This window comes from Panthera pardus, unplaced genomic scaffold, assembly GCF_024362965.1.
Source record: "Panthera pardus isolate Hobbes unplaced genomic scaffold, ASM2436296v1 HiC_scaffold_17, whole genome shotgun sequence".
Taxonomy (NCBI): Eukaryota; Metazoa; Chordata; class Mammalia; order Carnivora; family Felidae; genus Panthera; species Panthera pardus.
Window position 1 is genome coordinate 138830087 of NW_026526732.1, and position 20856 is coordinate 138850942.

General features: G+C 56.4%; 1 protein-coding gene across 3 annotated transcripts in view; it reads right to left on the reverse strand.

The window, feature by feature from the left end:
* Window positions 1–20856, reverse strand: part of TTBK1 (tau tubulin kinase 1) — a 40917-nt gene that overhangs the window by 6415 nt on the left and 13646 nt on the right. For all 3 annotated transcript variants that reach the window (XR_008423077.1, XM_053904991.1, XM_053904990.1), the window contains exons 11-13: window positions 20193–20424; window positions 19762–19940; window positions 16492–17053 (exon numbers count right to left, since the gene is read on the reverse strand). Coding sequence is in view for 2 of the 3 variants with exons in the window: in XM_053904991.1 (XP_053760966.1) it covers window positions 16492–17053; window positions 19762–19940; window positions 20193–20424 (973 nt within the window). In the remaining variant the exon portion in view is untranslated. The remainder of the gene's footprint in view (window positions 1–16491; window positions 17054–19761; window positions 19941–20192; window positions 20425–20856) is intronic.

Genomic DNA, 20856 nt, shown 5'->3' on the forward strand with positions numbered 1-20856 from the left:
ACCACCTTCTCAGGACTTCAGCAGCTGCAGAGCACATGGGCACATCTGCCTGGTGGTTCCCCAGCCGGTGGCCTGTTTTGTCCCTCCCGCACTGCCCACCCATCCTTCTGACAGCTGCTACAGTAATCTTCCTGAAACTTGAATCTGATCCTCTCTCTCTCCACTTCAAACCTGCAGAAACCTACAGGAGCCCCCACAGTCCTCAGAAAACAGTTCCAGTTCTTGGCTTGGCACATGACAATCCTGTTTCTCACTCCTTGGTCTGGCTCCTACCTTCAGTTCTAGCCTCACTTCCATCAGTGCCCTCTGATCCCCGCCTTGTGCTCCAGCCATGCTGATGCCACCAGAAGTTCCCCAAATGTATCATGGTTCTCACACTGCTGTCTTTCCCTCTGGCAGTTCCCTCTGCCTGAGTCCCTGTCACTTCCTCTGGGCACATGACAAATTCTTCCTCCAGGACTGAGCTTAAAACAACCTTCCAAAACACCTTCCTGTCCACCCACCAAGCAGGCATCATCACCCTCCCTTCTACTTGTTTTCCCTGAGGGTTTTTCTCTTCTTCCTCCCTCCCTTCCTTCCTTCCTCCCTCCCTTCCTTCCTTCCTCCCTCCCTCCCCCCTCCTTTCTTCCTCCCTTCCTCCCTTCTTCCCTTCCTGCCTCCCCCCTCCTTCCTCCTTTCCTTCCTCCCTTCTTCCCTTCCTCCCTTCCTTCCTTCAAGAAGAAGTCCTAGAATGTCTGTTGTCCTGGCCACCATGTTAGAGCCTATGCATCTGTGCATCAGGTATTGAACGAGATAGATATGGTCCTTGTTTTCACAGAGTGTGCAATCTCTCTATTAGGAAATGAAATTGGGATAATGCATACTCCACAGAGATTGTGATCATAAATGAGATCAGATAAGCAATGGGTCTGGCGTATAGCAGTTGCTCAATAAATATCAGCCCCCTCCCACCCCCACCTCCTGCCCCCTGCCCTGCTTCTCTGGTTTGGAGATCACTGCCTCCCTCTGTAAGCCCAGAAATGCCTGGATGCCACACCTATGGGAGATAGGGTGGTGAGAAAAGGAGGGCCTCTCCCAGCTGAGGTTTCTGCAAATAGCCAAAGGCTGGTGGAGGGGAAGGTGGGAATCCCCAAGTCTGAGGATCTGCCCAAGGCTGTGACTTTTCCTCTCCTCAACTGCCATAATCTTTCGCATGATCAGACCATCCATGAGGATGTAATGAGGGTTGGGGGCATGCAAGATGGGGTAGCATCCGACCCCAGGCAGGACCCCTGCACACCCTGTCTGAGCCAGGCACCAGATGGCCTTAGAGCTTTTTCTCCTTCACATCCAGGCTGGAAGTCCTCAGCAATTGTTTTCTTTTTCTACACTATTCTCATTCATTCATTCATTCATTCAGCAAATATTAAGCCCTAGTTCTGTGCCAGGCCTTGTGCTGGGGGCCCTTTGTCATGTTTAGTTACCAACAGTAAGGCTAAAGACTGGGCAGAGGTGAGGGGGATGCTGTGAGACCCTGGGTGAGTTGCCACCGTGGTGTAGATGCTCGTACTGAGTGCTAGGTACCTATAGACAGACACGGAGCTCTGATCATGTCTCCCTACTGTCTAGCTCAGAACTCACCCACCCAGCAGAACCTCTGCCTATTTTCCCTGTCCTATCTTTGACACTTTGAGCGTCCGTGGCACAACTACCTTTCCCTCTACCCTTTAGAAAAGCCCCATCCATAGGACAGACCCTCTGTTCACAGTGTCCATGTTAGATGATCACAGGTGGAACCTTCTCCTTCCATCTCAAAGCCTTCCCCTTCTGTTACATGGGAGGGAGGAGGGATGAGAACTGAAATCAGGCATCAGTGACAATGTCAGATTGGGAAACTGAGGCCTGGAGAGAGGCACTGGCAAGCCCACTTCACAAAGCACATCAACCAACTTGGCCCAGAACCCCAAACTCTTTCCATCGCCTCACTGGCCTCCCACCCTCCCATGCAGGGAAACCTGGGACCTTCTGCCCTTTAGCAGGAAGAACCTTAACCTCAGAACGGGGACAGACTTGCCCTAAGGATCACTGACAAGCCCACGCAGGGCCTGAGCATACTGGATTTTCCATTTCAGAGTCCCTCCACCTCTCCCCATCTGGCTCCATGTTGGGAAGGACAGGCCTGGGCTCAAGTTCCTCCTTCCTCAGAGAGTGGGAGGTCCCCTTCACCCTCCCCCACCCTCTCCTGAATGCCTGAGCCCAGTGAATATTCATCCACTTGCCCATGCCATCCTGTGCTCATTCATTCAGCCAGAGTTCACTAGACAGCCTCTGTGTGCTTGGCCCTGTAGATTTGTGGATACCGTGGGAGGGGGACAGCAGTGACACTCTCCCATTCCAGCTCAGAGGGCAGCAAGTGTGCTGGGTGTCAGCAAGGGCAACTCAGCATCTGGAAGGACTCACACCTTCCTACTCCCTTCCTAGGTCAGCGACCCTTTATGATTCCAATTTATTTATTGTGGCTCTCCAGACTGGCTTGGCACTGGAGTCTCTCGGGGTGCTTTTTAAACCTAAAGAGCCCTGAGTCCTATTCCCTACCCCCCACCCCTAGTCTGTAGGTCAGAGACGAGGCCCAGAAATCTCTCTATTTTAAATCTCCCTGGTGGTTCTGATGGAGTTTGGCAAAAGGCTGCTACTGTAAGGGTGAATCATGGAGAAGGTGAGGCAGGCCACTGGAGCTAAGACCCGCAGAGAGAATGAAAGTCCCAGCCCTCCCCTTGCTGGGGTCTGAGCCCAGACCCCAAGACTGTGGCCTCCCCAGCTTCAGAGTCCAGCCCTAATCCATATTTACTCCAGTCAACAGGAAAAGTGGAGGGATGGACCAGCCTCTGATCTTTCCCTGCTGCTGAGGCTCTCCTCAGCCTTTGACACTAGTGACCCCCCACGCCGGGGACTGGATGGGTTACATACCTCCATTCCCTAGATGGAGTGCAGAGAGCAGCTCTGCCTGGACCCTGGCCAAGCCCAGACATTGCACACTGCACTTCAGCCCACAGTCCCAAGGTCAAAGAAGGGGGGCTGGTGAGTGACCAAAGCTGTAGGATGGACCGGGACATCCCACCCCTCCCCCACAAGGCTGGCGCACACCTCCCATCTCTCATCCTCCTGGGGAGCCCCCATTGCCATAATTGCCCCGCATCTCTCGTCCTCCCAGGGAGCCCCCATTGCCGTAACTCCCCCACCTGGAACCAGAGATGAGAAGTGGGCAGTGTAGCACTCTGACCACCGTTGCCCTTCCCAGACCTTTCAGCTACCTATCCGAGTTTCCACTCTCAAACCACACCTGCCAAGCCACGGCCCTCCCTGCACTCCTCCACCCCAGGGCCACCCACCTGGGCACACTGGCCATTGATGCTCATCTGGGGGCGGGGAGGGGTAAGAAGACCTGAGAAGGTGGCTGTCTACCCTGGGTCTAAGCAGATCCTCGCACACTTGAATCCCAGGTCTCAGTGCTCCCAACCCATCCTTGCCTGCCCCAGAGCTCACAGCATGAGGACATTCTAAATGCTTCAGGGGCAAGAAATGCAGCTCTAGCTTACCCTTCTGCCCTCACACTTGGTTTAGGCCCCAAGGAGTGAAGTGTGGCACTGTGACAGCAGACCTGCAGGAGCCGGGTGCAGGACGACGGAAGGAGAGCCTCCCCTCTTACACGCACTCTCTCTCTCTCTCTCTCTGCGGCAATCCTCCTTCTTCCAGTCCCACTCCTCTCATGGACCTGGTCTTCCCTCAACCCACATTCTATCCGTCAGCCTCCCACCCCCACCCCAGGCTCTGCACAATCCACTCTTTCACTGATCCCCCTGGACAGACCATTCTCCCCCAGGCCAGGGCCATCTCAGATCCCCCATCAGAGCAGAGGGGCAGGGGAAGGCTCCTATGGCCCCTTCACAGAGCTCACTGGCTTCCTGGCCTCCTTCCCACTGCAGGCAGGCACATGCGCTTGGCCTCAATAGTCTGATCCACAGAGAACAGATTTAGGTGCCCACCCACCTACTTCCCATCCCTCTTCCTGTAAATTGGCAATTTGGTTTCAGGCCCCAGAGACCAGGGTCCATCCCCAAACCACTCCTCCAGATGAAAGAAGACAGGGTGAGGGTTGCTAGAGTCCAACTAGGCCCCAAACCTCCTGGGGTCCCCCTCCCCCTCTCCATTGGTCCTCGTCTTAGGGGCAGCTGAGGTAGAGGTGGGGCTGGATCCCTTGATCTGGAATTTGCCCCCACCCAATCCCAGAATCAGCAAGATCAGCTCCTGCCCTCTGCTCAGCCAGGCACCCCCGGAGTTGGGGTCTGCATCGAGGGGTGGGTTAGGAAGGAGAAGTATCAAAGAAAGCAAGCGAGGCGCAGGTTCCTGGAAGGCGTCTTTAATCAGGTTTTGGTAGTACACAAGCTCTCCGGATTGTCTGCATTAACATACAGGGACTTAAAAAGGCACAAGATCCCTCGCACAGCGACGCGTGACGGCGGGGCGCCCCCCACCCCCGCCCTTGCGCGGCCGTGTGCGCGTGGGTGCGTGTCCGTGTCCCACCCCCGTGGCGGCGCCGCGCGTGTGCGTGTCGGTTTCAAGTGTTGGATTTGTACAGTACTCGCAGTCTAGGGGCGGGGGCTCAGTGCATGCTTTTCCACCCGGGCCCGGGGCCCCCCCGACGCCGCTATGTACACTGAGGACGCACCCCGGAGAGAAAGAGGAAGAAAAAAAAAAGCGTCCCATCTTCGTGTGTGTGTGTGTGTGTGTGTGTGTGTGTGTGTGGTCTTGAGTTTCTCGTGCATGCTTACGCGGCTAGGGTTGGGGAACAGTGCAAGCTTATAATACAGTATTATTGCAGTACAAAAGGGGGGGGATGTGATGGGAGGGGGGAGGCTTAGGAATAAACTGGCTGGAATTCGGGACCTCCGGAAGGGTCCTCTCCCCAACCCCCTTCCCATCCCTCACTCCCCTCCCCACCACGATTAGGAAGCAGCTCCCAACGCTGGGAGGGGATCCTTGGGTCCCTGGAAGGAAAGGGCTCAGCTGGGCCCGGGGCTGAACTTCCCCATCCCACCAGTCCCACCTCTCAGGGGGCAGGGGCCAGCCCTCTCCTTGCTAAATACTGGCAAACATTAGGGCCCCGAACCCCGCCTGCTCCCCCACGGAAGCCCCTCCAAGTGTGGGTGAGGGGAGGGGTCGACAGAGCAAGTGCAAAGGAAGCAGATGTTGGTCCCTGAGTTTTATTTTCGGGGGTGGGGAGGGAGAAGAGCTGGAAGTGGGGGCATGTTTGGGGACCCCCAGGGCCCGCAGTGTGGAGTGGGGTGGGGCAGGAGACACAGACGTGGAGGCGTGGGTAAAAAGGGGGTGTTGGGTGGCTCTGAGAGACCTAGGCTCAAAGCTTGTCTCCCCCTCAACTCTGGGCTCTTTGGCATCCAATTGCAAGGCCAATTATGGGGGGGGGGGGGGGGGGGGCGTGGCTGTGGGCAGTTGAGGTAACAGGAATCTGGGGTGGGGCGACGGGGGCCCTTCGAGCCGGGAGAACTGGCCAGCTCCCCCTCCCAGCCCTTCGTCTGCACCCCAGCCCTGGAAGCACTGAGGGGCGAGCCCCCGCCCCAGGGTCGGGGACCCAGTGGCCGCGAGCCGGCGGAGGGGAAAGCAAACACAAACTTGGCGCGAGGGCGGGGCGGCGGGGAGGGCTAACCCCCGAGAAGGGGTATTTAGCAGCAGGCAGCTCGGCGGGGGGCTAGGGGGTTGAAGGTCCCGAGGGCGCGCGCGGAGGCGGGGCGACGTGGAAGGCGGGGCTGGGGGGGGGGGGTGTCGGGCGGTACCCTGGTCGCGCGCTTAGCAGCTAAAAAGACGGACCATACATTCGTGGCGCGCTGGCCGCCGGAACGGGAGTGTGGGGGCGGGTCCCGGGGGCGGGGACAGAGTGGAAGTGGTGGTTGGGGTCCCGTTACAGTAGTTATAAACCTGCGAGGGGTGCCCGGAAACGCGATCTTTGTGCTCTCCCGGCCGGGGCTACTAGTTTGCTGTCCGGAGAGTGGATGAAATGTGCGCGCAGCAATGGAGTGTGCGTGTGTGTGCGGGCCAGTTAGTTGTGGCAAGGTGAACCCCACCCCCCGCACCCGCAAAGCCTGTGCAGGTAGAAGGGACGGTATGTTACGGGACTGACGACGGAGCCAAGTGAAAGGAGAGGTCTAGAAAGGTTCCCATAGTCCTCTGGGCTTCATTGCCTCTCCTCCCCTACTGCTTCTTAACTCTTTACATGGGGGGAAGGGGTCCACTCAGGCTCCGGGGCGCCCTGAGCTAGGAAGCCCACTGGATGGTATGGGGAGCCATTGGGGATATTTGAGGGATGTGGTCCTCAGGCTGGGAGCCTCTCCCTTAGGGAGAAGGATGCTTTAAAATTTTCAGAGGCTGACCCACAAGTCCCAGGAGGCACCTCTGTACCTAATAGGAATAATGCAAACTTTGGGGACATGCCCTCCAACTTAAGGAGAGTGATTTGCAGGGCGCCTGGATGGCTCAGTCGGTTAAGCATCCGACTTTGGCTCAGGTCATGAACTCGAGGTTGGTGGGATAGAGCCCCATGGTGGGCTCTGTGCTGTGAGCACAGAGCCCACTTGGGATCCTCCTCTGTCCCCCTCTCTCTCTGCCCTGTCCCTGCTCACACTCTTATCTCTTTCAAAAGTAAACATAAAAGAAAAAGGAGAGTGATTTGCCACACTCCTTGTTACCAAGGACTGCCTATGGCAGTGGGCAGATTCCTGCCCTTTGGGTCGGAATCTTAGAGGAGTTTGGGGTAGGGTGGGGTGGTGTTCAGGCTCTCCTTAGGGGTCCATTCTCAGGTATCCAATCAACCCAAAGAGAACAGAGGATACTGCATTCTCCCACAGCCAGGGGCCCCCACACACTCCCTAAGCATGGTCTTCCCTGGCCATCCAATATAGACACATTTGCCACGTTCCTCTGCCATCCAGTGGCCCAGGCTCCCCATCACCACTAGCTGGGCAGACAACACCACCCCCTCCTCAGAAAAAGGGATCTAGGCAGGGCAGAGGAGAGAAAAGGAGGGTCCCGGGACCCTCTACAGAGAGGACCCCTACTTTTTCCTGGGATTGGAGGGGTCTACCCAACCCCCTTGGCTGGGGAAGCAAGGGTTAATGTACACGCATGGCTCAAAGGTCCCATCATTCCCCCACATGCTGGGCACGGCTATGCCCATTTCCCCCCAAACTGGAAAATGCAGAGGGAGATTGATGGATTCAGGATGCTAGTGGTTGGGATGAATGATCAGTGGTTATTGCTGTGACCCAAGCTGCCTTGAGTGTGTGGGGGTGTTTACTCATTACTGAGAATTTACTAGAGTATTTTTCACTGACCTCGGGTCCTGTGCCATCAGAGAAAATACTGGTCCTATCCGGAGGACCCCACTTACCCCAACAAGCCCACTGGACCACACACACATTCAGGCACACACACCATGAGGTCACCGACATGCACACACAGCACACGCCACACATCCCCCACTGGTTGGCCGTGAGCTGCCTCCTTTTAGAAGCCCACTTGATTTTTGAGTTCCTGGGAGGAACATCATCCCCCTTGAAGTGCTGCAGCCTTGGACAGAAGAGGAGGGTAGGGAGTCCTCAGGCTCACAGAGGATGCAAATTGTGTTCAGAGTCTCTGCCCTTAAGCCAGTTTTGTTTGGCTCACAGTGATTTTTCTTTAAAAAGTTGTTTGTTTGTTTTTTTTTAAATGAGATGCCAATAATTAAAAGTTGGGAGATTTCACACACAAAAAAACTGGAAGATAGTGGCAACAATTGGCTGAGCTGAGGATGGGGGGGATGGTTCTCCCATTTATCACAGTCCCCAAACCTGCCCTCTCTCTGACACTGCTTGGCTCCTGTTGAGGTGTGAGTTGGTGACAGCTCAAATCCCCATGGCCAGTGCTAACCAATGCCAGTACCTCCCCTGTGAGCCTGAAGCCCAGGAACACCCCCCCCCCACCCCACCCCAGTCCAAAATACTCCAAGGTCATGGTTCTGAGTACCTGCCTTCTCACTGTAGCTCTTACTCCACCCTCTGAATCTCCAGAGCTGCTTTGGGATGCCTGGGGTTGTGGGATGGAGAGGGTGGGGTCTCTGGAGAGATAGGGTCGGCCACTGCAACCGACCCTGGTACTCTGGAGTGATCCCCACCTGGACACCATCCCACACCGAAGTGGGAATGGAGAAGGGAGGAGAGTCTGGCTTCTAGACAACTCCCTGCCTCTTAGGTAGAGCAAGGAGGAGCCAAGCAGAAAGGACAGTAAATAGACCACTACACAGACTAAAATGCTCTAAAATGCCTATCAAACAAGACCTCAGTTATTCGGCATTGGTGAGTGTTTTAATGTTTGGTAACTTAAATATTCTGATTAATCTAGTAAATGCAGGTAATACTGGGATCTACCTCCTAGGCTATTATGAGGATTCAATGAGTTAATTTTGTGAACTGCTTCAATCACTGCCTGGCACATAATAAAGTACTATGTGCCACTGGTCATTAAATAAAATTTAAAAATAATAATTGGAAGCCATCACTATATGCAGGGTGTGACTATAAAGTACAAAGACACCATTTTGGAAGTACAGCAAAGAATGCTGCCTCTTTTCAAAGCTGCCCCTGGGGAAGCTGTGTGTGACCTCCTCTTTGGGAAACCCTGCAGAAAAAGAGCCCAACAACACCGCAGACTCACAACTTCCCTACCCAGCCTGGGCCCTTACAGACAAGCGACTATACTCGTGCACGCAAAGCATGCATGGCTCTACCGAGCTGCGCATAAACTTGACCCAATACACGTAGTTCCAAATGGCCTTCGCTCTTTCCAGAAATCAGAGCCACCCTCAAAAGATAATAATGTTATCAGGATCACCTCCTGTTGGCTCAGAGCATTATGGCTTACAAAATACTCTCCCCATCACCACAGAGGGTATGCAAAAGGATGTCCCCTAAAGGACAGAATGTTTGAATCACGATCTTACTTTAAAGGACACATCCTCTCCCACAGGTATCAGTTTGGGAGGGGAGGGGTGTCTGTGAAAATTCAGCCACCTTTGGAATGCTTAACAGGATTCCCCACCTCCAAAAGCTTTGGAAACAGAAATATGTATTTAATGCTAAAACAGAGGCTGAAGCTAGTGCCATCATCTTTGATAAGTCACAAGGCACTTTGGGATCTTAGAGTACCTCAGGGTTCTGGTCACCGAGTGGGAGCTGTGCTCAGGGTCAGGTAGCAGAACCCTCTGGAAGGGAATGCCGGATAACAGAGTGCTTGGTTTCATCTAACCCCCGATAGCAGGGGCCCTGCCCCCACCGCTGCTGACTTTCAGAGCTGCTGGTGGACAGACTCCCCTTCATTTCACCCTCTGCCACTAGCTAGGGAAGATGGGAAGAGGGCCAGAGGGTAGGGGGAAGGGAAGGGGGCAGTGCCAGAATGTGGAAGGCGGGAGTGGGGCTACTGTCCATCCCACCCCCTAACCTTTGTGCTTTGTGTTCTCTGTCCTTTCTCTTCAAAGGGTCTACCCTGCCGCTCCTCTCCCCTCTGCCACAGCAGGATGTAGAGCCACCCAAAACACACTGGAGGGCAACAGAGGCTTGAACTTGGGGAGGTTCAAAAGTAAGCAGCTGGGATGAGGTGGGAGTGGGGCACAAGTACTAGGGCAGGAGTCTGGCTTTCATTCCTAGATTAGGAAGGTGCTCTTGGCCCAGACATCCTCAGATAAGAACAGATTTTGGAGAAAAGAATGTAGTGAGTGTGGGTATAGCTCATGTGAATGAGCTATACACAGTGCCAGCCAGCCGTGAGGACATTTCAGCCAAACAGCGCTGCCCACCCACTTATGACACCCCCAAGTTGGGGCAAGGATGCTGAGGCCTCTACTCCAACCAGAGATAGCTGGGGAGTTGAAGGGAGTTGACCTGGAAAGGAAGAAGAGTCAAGGGGAAAAGGGGGTAGAGAGAGGAGCCAGGATGAGAGTAGGTACATAGGAAACTATCAAGGACTGCACAAATATTTTTCTGACTCCCTAACACACACACGTGCACACTCACACACACCCACACACATAGGGCTGCCACACTGCAAATTCAGTGGGTGTCATTCACATTAGGATCTATGTAAATGGTACTCCCTGGAATTCTGCAGTGCACAGCCTCAGCACCTGTCCATGGCAGCCTTGCCACATGCCCAAATATTCATATATAAGCACACTCACACTCACAAGTGTACATGCATGCACACAAGCATATACACCAACACAGTCTCACTGCAATAAATATTTTGCAAACCTTCAGGCCTCAACCCTTCCTTCCCTTTCTAAATAGGCATAGGCACTACCCTTCCTGGCACCCTCCCCACCACTACTCCATTACCCAGAGAAACAGAGGTGCTGGCTGACAGGGGCAGGAATGAGGAAAGGGAACCTTGGGGGTCCCTGCAGTGACAGGTTGGGGGCTGAGAAATGAGCGGAAAGGGCATAGCAATCTGGCACCCATCTCCAGATCCCCGTGTGATCTGCCTACCCTGTGCTCCCTCTTCACCATGGTCCCTGGGGGCCAACTGGCTTGGCTGAGCACTTACAGGAAGTAGTCATCCTCTAAAAGGGACACTCGTGGGGCTGCTGCTGTCTGGGATTTGTCCTGAGCTCACAGGTGCCGCCTCATCCTTAACAACCACCCTCTCTGCCACTGCTTCTAGATTGAGCCCCCTCACCCTAGGCTCCAGCTCCCTCTGAGGGGCAGACGCCAGGCCCCCATTCGTCCATCCTCAGCTCCTAACGAGCTGGGCAACCAGTCCCACCAGGGGGTGATGGCACATATGCCCTGGGCCAAGGGCAGCCTACAGGGGACTGAGCTTCAGGCCTCCTGGGTCAGATGTGGGAGGTAGGGGCTCTGTCCTCTGTGACAAGGGCATGGGAAAGACTCGCTGGATCACAAGCCTGCTTTCCCTTCACATCACTGAGTACAGAGGCACTCTCTACCGAGCCCCAAATCTGGCCGACTAGGCCCCCAGCTCATACACAGGGCCACATGCCTTGCCCCACACAGATAAACAGACACATTACAGGAGAGGGTCTCAATCTTCTGCCCCCTCCCCCAGGGCTGAACCGGCCCCGCCATGCCAAGAAGTCACCGATTAAACAGAATGAACTCCATGCCAGACCGACTCTGACCCAGCATGCCTTTTCTCCCTGACACCTTGCTTTCCACCGGACTCTGGACCCACTAGTGGCTCCAGCCCAGTGCTTCTGTCCTGTCCCTGAAGGCGCACCGACAGCCCCACCCCTCCCTGCACCATTTGGCTGGCACCAAGCAAAGGGAGACGTTGGGGGGTGGGGGTGGGCATTACAGTACCTTGGGCCAACGTTATATGGGGCTGTATTGCATGATGGGGATGGGATGGGGTGTGTGAGTGTGTGATTATTGCGACCTGGGAAGGAACCATGGTCTCTGCCTGCTCCCCACCCCCCCCACCTGCCCCCTCCAGGAGGGGGGGGAGCCCAGCCTAGGTCTTGTGGGTGAAGCGGGCCCACACCTGCTGCAGCTGGGACCGCGAGATGCGGAGCACCGAGGGCACGAGTCTGTGGTTGCCGGCGGCGAGGGGCGCATGGCGCCGGTGGGGCGCCCGCACGGGGCTGCTCTCCGCCGAGCGGCTGCGCTGAATGAGGGAACCGGAGGAGCCGCCGCCGCCAGGGTGAGGGTAATGCTCGGTCTCCAGCGTGGAGGAGGAGAACACGGAGGACGCCAGTCGTCGCAGAGGGCTGTACCGCGGGAGGGAGTGCCCCGAGAGTCTGTCCTCCTCCAACTGAAAGAGACCAAGAGAGTGGAGGGAAAAGAGGCGTCAGGCACAGACTCGACAGCTCCGTCTCGGGGGCCACCCACCGCTCACAGCCCCTGCGGCGCTGGCGTCCCGGGCAGGGCGGGGGGCAGGGTCGGCCAGGTGGAGGGGTGCACACTGCCCCGTCCAACCTCAGAACCTAGCCTCTGGCCTCCAACTCCCTTCCCAGTCCTCCTCCTCTCTGGCACTTCTCACACCTCGGTCTCCTTGCCGAGACCTTGGTCACTCACCTCCCCTGGGCAGCCTTCTTCCTGCCTTAGCCTGTGGGAGCTCAGAGTTCCCTCTGGGCTTGAGGAGTCCTCCGCCCTCCCCCCCCAGGAAGGCCCCTCTGCAACTGTTACCTGCCATCTGTCTCCCCAGCTGTACTCCTTACTCCTCATGACGTGGTCCAGAGAACATTCCTTGCACACCCTCTGCCTGTACCACAGCGGGATGCCAGGGTCTCAGTGAACAAAATGTAGCAGAATGGTAGGACTCTGGAGTCCGGCTATCCACGTTTGAATCCCAGCTCTACCACTCACTACCTGGGTGACCTCAAGCAAGCTACTTCACTTCTCCTGCCTCAGCTTCCTCACCTGTAAATGGGAGTAATAATGGTTCCCACCTCATAGGGTTGTTATAAGGATTAGGTGTTTATAATATGCACAGCACTTAGGACTGCCTTGGAGTAAATGCTGTGTCATGTGAGCTGTTCCATTATCCTTTAAGTCACTCTTGAGAATGAGGAAAGGAATAGAGGACTGGTAGGAGAGGCAAACAGAAACCATTTCTCCAAAGTGGCTTTTCCCCCAGTCCTCTCCAAGGCGGAGCCACAAGGCAGCCGGTGGGAGGGGGTTGGCCACCTCACAGATATCTGGAAGAATCCTGTTTGTGCCCTCTTGGCCTCATACCCTGAGAAGGAAAAGGGAAAGTGGGCCTGTGCATCCCAGGCCTGTGGGGATGGAAATGGTGACTGGGGTGTCACCAGACCTTTCCCATCCTGACCCCTAGCTCTTCCTGTGACTGAAGTCAGTTTAAATAGCTTTTGGTGGGTCCTGAGGACTGGGCTGGGCCAGCTGCCAGAAAGCTGAAGGAGTGGTGGGGTGGGGTAGGCCAGGACACTCAGTTCCAGTGCCCCCTTATAGATGTCAAATGGGGATGCAGGGACCCAACATGGAGCCTCCATCAGAGAGAGGGGGAGACAGAAGATTCTGATAGGATTGTCTTTGGCCCCACCCTGCTTTTCCTTCCAGCTCCTTCTGAGCTGGCAGTCCTGGCTGCACTGAGGGTTAGGGGTCCGAGGCCCTCCATCCAAGTGATAGAGACACCAGCCCACAGCTCCCCTCGCAGCACACGTGCGCAGTCTGAGTTTAACACCCCAGCCAGAGTGTGGCAGCTTCCGGAAGGACTTAATCCCAGCGTGCTCCTGCCCTTCACTTGCCTTCCATGCCCGGTTGAAGTGCCACCTTTGCGAGACCACCCAGCTTCCCAGGCAGGCCCCCCCTTCTAGCAAAGAAGAGTTCTCTGCTCTCCGCTTTATGGCCTTGCCAATAAACACCCATGTCCACACCTTTGCATCCCCACCCACGCCTGAGAACTGCAGGCTCTGAAAGAGCAGAACTGTGAAGCCTTATTCATCTTTGTCCCCAGCCCCCAGCACGCTGCCTGGCACGTGGCAGAGAAATGCTCTAGTGGCGGCCAAGCAAATGTCCATGCACTCAGAGAATGCTGGCCTGCTGTGTTATCAGCCAGAGACAACCGGCAAAGGATGGTAAACATCTCTCCCCCAAATCACACACACTCTGCTGCCTTCCCCTCGGCCTTAGCTTTCCAGCCACTACTAATTTGCACCTTAAATTCCCTGCAGAAGAAAGCAGTGTGTGTGTGTAAAGAGAAAGTTTAACATATCATGGCATTCACACCAAGGAACAATAGATGCTCTAAAATTGCTCCTGGTTCCACATTATCCTCGTCCCTGCTCCCCACAGTGTTGCAGGTGTTTGTATCTTTAAGGATTACTGTTATGAGGAAGTTCACACATCAGATGCTGAGCAGAGCAAGCTAGATCTAGGAGGGGATTCCCTGCAGAAAGGTGGCAGGGTGGTTCCAGCGTGCAGCCAGTCTTGGGAGCCCCCCCATAGCCTGGACTCAGGACTCCTTTCAGACCAAAGAAAGAAGGAACAAATGTGCCAGTCCACTTCTCCGTCTTCCTCTGCCCTTGACAAGGAGGGTCTCTGCCTCCTTCACCTGGACTGTGCTGTACTGAAATACTCGGTAAAACATGTCACACCCCGTGTGCTCACACATAGCCGCACACACACACACACACACAGGCCACCGTGCACACTGCTGTGCCCAAGGCACACCTGCTGATGTGGCCCAGCCAGCGGGTGAACACATACACGTGCATTCACACACATAAGTACTCCGGTTCTCTCTGACCCTACACGATGCTGCTCTCTCTGGCCTGTGTTTGCTCCTCTCCTAAACTCACAGGCCTCAGACAGCGCTCACCCAGCTCTACCTCTTGCCCCCTGGTGATCTTGGGCTAAAGGCTTAGCCCCTCCCAGCCTTGGTTTCCTTACCTTTTGAAGCGCGGGGCGGCGGGGGGGGGGGGGGGGGTCCTCCTTATTTGCATTAATTGTTGTGAGGAAGACACACGTGAAATACGGAGGCATTAAGAGCAATGCATCTCTGGTCACTGTCACCAGAATTTTTGCTCTGATGATTATCAGCCCTCCAGCTTTGCTATCTCGGCTCCCAGGGTTCCCTGCGCTCTTGCAGACCCGCTGCATGCTCCACAGATGCACCACTGTGTGTGCACACCCACACCCATGTGCGCTCCTGAGCTGAGCTGATACAGAAATGCACACACACAGCCAAAGAATGCCAACCAACTTCGCTGTCGTGCACTATGGGGAAACCAAGTCCCCAAACACTTAACGCCCCCTCCAGACACATACAACTCACTGCCTGTCCACAGCAAGCAGGACCTGAGCCCAAGGCTGAGACTGAACAAGTCCCCTGCGCCCGCTTCCCCAACTCTTTCTCCTTACCCCCTTGGCTGGAATTCCCCAAAGCAAGGGTGTTTCCCAGGACCTGGAAGGAATTTGAAGGTGAGAAAAACCTCCCAGATAGCTCAGCTCCCTCTCTGAGACCCAACTGGCCTGCAGTCACCAGGAGGGGACCAGCAGAGAGCCCAGGTCCAGAATCTAGGCCTCCTGACTTGGATTCTGGGCTCTCTCTACCCTCTACCACCACTGTCAGTCTCCCCTCCTAGACTCTGCACTTCCTGTGGGTGCAAATGACCTCTGGTGCCTTTGGGACCTGCCACAGGCTACATGCTCAGCAAGGGTGGAATGACTGGGTATTGAACAAATGAATGAATGCAGGAAAAAATGAGAGGGGAGCGACGTGGAATCGCAAACCGATCTTGCTTCTTCTGCTTACCCAGTGCTGGCCTGGTGGGCACAATGTCTAGGTCAACAACAGTCATGCTAGCCCGTACTCTGCCCTGGCTGAGCCTCCAATTTAGGTTGGCTAGGACCTCTCTCACAGTTCCCACTTTTTGAGTCCCCAGTTTTCCAGAATCCAGGGCACAGCTAAGACGCACACCCCTCGGGATCTCAGCTCAGAGGCCCTCTCTTCTAGACGTGGGGATGGGGCCTGAACATAGCCCTGCCTGGAGCTGCCCTTCTCCAGGGCACCCACGTGCTCCCAGGCCGAGCCTCCCAATCTGAGCACACAGCAGAATTGACCCCAGCCCTGGGCCCTGCTCCTTGGATTTCCCAGAGCCACCTGGTGCACACCCCTAACGTGGGGCGACTGAGTGGAACGCGGCACAGTCCCAGAGCCCTCCAGCATCACCTCCTTGGCCCTCCTCAGCCCCTCAGAGGAGACATGCTCCTTTCAAAACCACCAGTGACAGCACTGCTGTCCATCCAGAACTCAGCTGGGAACCCTCTGCTCACAGCCCCCTCAGTTCTTTCCCCAACACCTCTTGGTTCTGTCCACCTTGCCCCACGTCCAGAGCGCCCACCCTGGTCCAAGCCACCAGGGCACTCTCTTGCTGGCACCTGCTGTGTGGCCTTCCTACTGGCAGTTCTGTACCTTTTAATCCGTTTTCACACAGCAGCCGGAGGGATCATTCAAGAGGACCAAGGTAAACATATGTCACACCCCTGTTTAAAAGCCTCGGGTGGCTCACCGAGTCCTCAGAATCAAGCTCTAATCCTTTAGCTCAGCCCCAAGGCCCTCCAGGATGGAGCCAGGGACCTACCCCTCAGCCTCATCTGCTGCAACATGCAATCAGCGCAGTGCTTTCTGACTGCCACCTCCGGACCTTTGTACACACTGTCTGCTTGGCCTGGGAGGCCTTTCTCCTGCTTTGTCACCTGGCTGACACTGCTCATAATGCAAAACTCAACTCGGAACATTGAGGGTGCCTTCTCTGGAAGCTTTGTCCCCCAAGCATGGTTTTGGACCCTGAAACCTGTCTATCTTCATCACAGCCTGCAACTGTTGGGTGCTATTCAATAACCCCCATAGAGCACACAAGGAGCACATCAAGAGCGCTCCAGGCAAAAACTATGGGCATCCAGGGGTGGGGAGTGGGTGCAAGCCCAACCTTACCTGTCTCTGCGGGCCTGTGGGATCGGACTCTCTCCGTCGAGGCCGGGGTCCCGAGTGCAGGGGCGAGTGGGAAGGGCTGCCGGGCGTGGGGGGCTGCGACGTCTCTGACCGGCCATCAGCTTGGCTCAGCTGGGGTGGTAGGGGCTGGGTTGGAATCTGCCGAGGGTCCTCCTCAGCCAGCGTCTGCATGCCTCGTCCCCGGGGCCTGACGGCGGGCTCTGCCCCTGGCCGCCGCCGCTCCTCACCCTCCTCGGGCAGCGGCCGCAGCTCCTCGGGCTCCTCGTCCGTGGTGCCCGATGTGCTGGGCTCGGCCCCCGGGGGGAAGTCCTTGAGCTCTGTCTCCTTGTCAATGATGACCCACTCCTTGCTGTCAAAGTCCTCCTCCTCGGCCAGCGGCACTGAGCGGAAGGCGTTGCTAAGGGCCTCCTGCTCCACGGAGGCTGACACGTCCATGCGGCCGCTGGCCTGCCGATCGGCGTGGCCTGTGTCCACTGAGAGCATCTGGGCCGGCTGCGAAGAGCAGGCTTGGCGCGAGGGTGAGCCGGGCAGATCCATTCGTGACCTGCAAAGCCAGCCCACAGGAGGCTCAGTGCCAAGCCTCTCCAGATCTCCAAGGAACTCGAGTAGGTGGCCAGGTGCAATGTGACCCCTAGAACCTACTGACCACAGCATCTCTCCCACCCTGGGCCAGGCCCGGTCACCTCCTAGATTACCACCCCCGAACCTCACTCCCCACAAAGATTTCATTCATCCATTCATGCATTCATTCCCTTCAACACATGTATTTGAATGCTTACTGTGTTCCAGGAATACAAACATGCAGAAAATAAAACCTGGTTCCTGTGCCCAAGGAACGCTCCCTTCTGGACCAGCCAGGAAACTTAATCTCCCTAAGGCCCACTTTATGCTTGCTGGTCCAGTGCTCACACTCCGTCAGAGGCTGCCTCCAGGGCAAACACACCCATCTGGCCCTTGAGTTTGCAGATGAGCTTTCCAGCTTCTTCTACCACCACCTCCAGGTCTGGCTGGCTGGTTTCACCACCCCTAGCAAACTCCAGTGGCTCCCAGCCCCGAGGACAAAGTCTATGTTGCTTAGCTTGGCACTCAAGCAGCCAGACTAAGGCCCAGTATCACCATTCTCCCAGCCGGACCCATGTCAGAGTCACTGGCTTTTCCCCAAATTGCGCATGTGCTCATATTTCTGTGCCATTACACACGTCACTCTCTCCACATGGCCTGACCTTCCACCCTTTGCTGTCCCAAGCAGCTTGGATGTCACCTCCTGTGGGGGGAGCCTTTCCATCCTGCCTGGGGGGCTACTTTGCCTTCCCAGCACTGTCTGTGCGCCCCTGTCCTCACAGAGTGGAGCACGTGTGTTTACATACCTGTCTCCCCACGAGGCCGTGAGCCCTGCCAGCCAGGGACTGGGTCCCATCTCACTCTGGGGCAGTGATCCTACCTTGGGACACCTCTTCCGTTGTTACCTTACACTGTGCTGTGAACCTCACATTACTTCCAGAGGTTCTCAACTGGAGGGGAGGGTACCAGTGCCAAGGTGAAGATTTTGCTGCCTGCAGGAAGCTACACAAAGGCCAGGGTGCCCCCACCGAGGACCATGGAGGCTTAGCTCCCCTGGGGTTGTGCACACCCTCATGCTCAGGCTGTGGGCAGGGGGCTGACTTTTTTTTCTCCCGCAGCCTTGAGCCTGTGAGACAGAGGGGTGCAGTTCAGAGCCACTGTGGGTCTTTCTCAACACCCCCTGCCCTGGTCTGTGGGACCTACCAACTCCTCCCTCTCCACAAGATTTGTTTTGATTTAATAAGGCTTTAAATACAAACATCCCTGAGGTGGGCCACCCAGGGTCCTACACTGATGCTCCCATGCGAATGGCTGGTGTTGCTTCCTTTCCTGAGAGCATGGTTTGTTTTGATGGACACAAAGGAGAGAGGGGCTGAAGGGGAAAAGGGGGGGGGCGAGAAAAGGGGAGAAGGAGGAGAAGGAGAATCCAAATCCCATCTGCTTCATACTTTTTCCTGCCTCCCAGGTGTCCCAGAGCCCACCCAAACCCTCTGCCCTGCCTACGAGATCCTGAACCTTCCCTTCCAGAAAATCTCTCCTCAGCCATCTCTTCTTCTCATCATCCCTGAAACAAGGTGTTCATTCTGAATCAAACCAGTTTGCTCTTCAGGACTGTCTTTGTTCGGGGCATTCCCACCTCTCTTCTCCACTGATATCCCTTCCAAACTGCCGTTCCTCAGTTCTCCTTGTTTCCTGAACCCTCTGGGCTACCATGGATGAAAATGTGGTCTTCAGTCCCAGGGAGGCCAACCTGTGTGAGTGTGAGTGTATGTGTGAGGGCTGTTGGCCACCTGAGCACAGGGCCCACATCCCTCTGTCCTGGGGGTGCCATGGGGACTGGTGTAGGGCTCCCCTGTCTTGAGTACTGCCATGCTCCAAAGGGGCGCCGTGCCCCATCCCAGAGGCAGAGTGCAGTCTGGAGCACAAGCCAGAGGAGGGGCCATGAATGAGATGGGGATGAGGCACACTGGGCCCTCCTAGGCTGGGCCTTGGGAAAAGACCCCTTTCCTGGTGCGGAGAAGACCTCAGCCCTGCTGTGAGGTCAAGCCCCGCCCAGAGCCAAGCGAGGGTGGGGACATCTCTCACAGGCCTCTCCCACCTGAGCTGTCCCACCCACTGGACAGCTCATCCAGGCTTCTGACTCTGGTCCCTGATGGCCATGGACCACCCTTACATTCGCACCCCCCTCCTCCATCCTGAAGGATCGTTTTGGCTCTAAACTCTCCTCCCACCAACCAGGTCCCCCCTGTGACATTCAGATCCCTGAGCCCTGACCCCCAAAACCTGATCCACCACTCTTGGAGTTGAGCACTCCCTGGGCTCTCCTCCCAGGGCCCTCCCCCACAGCTGAAGGGAGACTAGTCAGCTGCTCTGAGGCACCTGTAATTAGTCTCTAGGGAGAGGTTCTGGAAGCACACCCACATACCACCTCACCCCCTGGCCTCCTCCGGGGCCAAGGGACCCAGCTTCCCACTCGTATGGCATGCCTCCACCCTACATCCCTTTGTGGCATGAGCTGGGGCCTCTGTACCTGCCCCCCTCCAACCAACCGAGTCTGACCCCAGGCCCTAGTATAACCCTCTCAACACTCCTGGGGCCCCCAACCTTGCATCTAATCTTTCCTACAGACCAGCCACGTGAAGGCTGAGGGGGCCAGAAGGCCCTTGGCCGTCCCCCTAGCCCCAGACCTACCTCCTCTCATGCAGTTCCACCCGCCCATCCGCTGTGGAAAGCCTCTCAGACTCAGGGCTGTTGACCCTCCGGTAGCGAAGAGAACGGACTGGGGTTGTCGGTGAGTCTGGAGGGGCACGCACCGGGGAGCTGGGCACCCCCACACCTCGGCTCTGCTCCTCTTCCACCACACAAGGGGTCTGCAGGAGAGGGGAGTGCCATGAACTGGGGCTGACAGGGCGGCTGCGGGTCAAGTGGTTTTCCCAGGGTGAAGGAGATTGAGGGAGGTCGACGCTGGTGATCCTGACATGGGGCAAGGCCACGGAGACAGGGCAGGTGGGCACATGGCTGGGGAGAGGGCACACAGGAGGAGCGGGAGGGGGGCCATGGGTTGGGAACCAGGGTGGGAGCGGGGGAAGGCCACCCACGTCCTTCTCTCTGGCTGCAGTTACTTTGCCGATGTTGATCCGGAGTTTGTTCCGGTTGACATCCGTCTCCTCCCAGACTTCAGCCTCAGGACCCCCGGGGTGGGGGGCAAGGTGGGGGCTGGGACCCAGCCCCTCAGGGGGCCGCCCAGGCAAGATTGGGGGTGCGTTCTCCTGGTCACTCAGGTGCTCGCCCTGCAGCACGTCCTCGGTGTTCTCCCGGAGCAGGTCCCCGGGCACTGGCGTCACGTTGACCACCCTGGAGAGGCCAGGAGGGGCCATGGGCAAGGCTGGCAGGGGTTCTCTCTCCTCCCAGCACAGGCCCTGGAGATCACTGCCACCCATGGGAGTAGGCACGGTAGAGGCCTTGGCAGGGTTGGGGATGTCCCTAGGCCCATCCCCATCCCTGGCTCACAAAGCCTGCAACTAGACTGTCCTTAGTCCGGCAAAGGGCTGCAAGGAGATGTGACTGCCCAGGACGGGCACGGCACCACCTCATCCTGTTAATTTAAGAGGCCCATTGCTTTCCAGGCCCAGCCAGATTTCCATCGCAGTTCACTGGCTGACCTCATTTAGACCAGGAATGGGTGTAAAGAGGAGTCACTTTGGAACTCCTTGAGCGGTATCTTTACAGTACGGGTCTCTCTCCTGGAGCCCCTACCCTTGTCTCTCCCTGGCTGCCCCCGCGGCA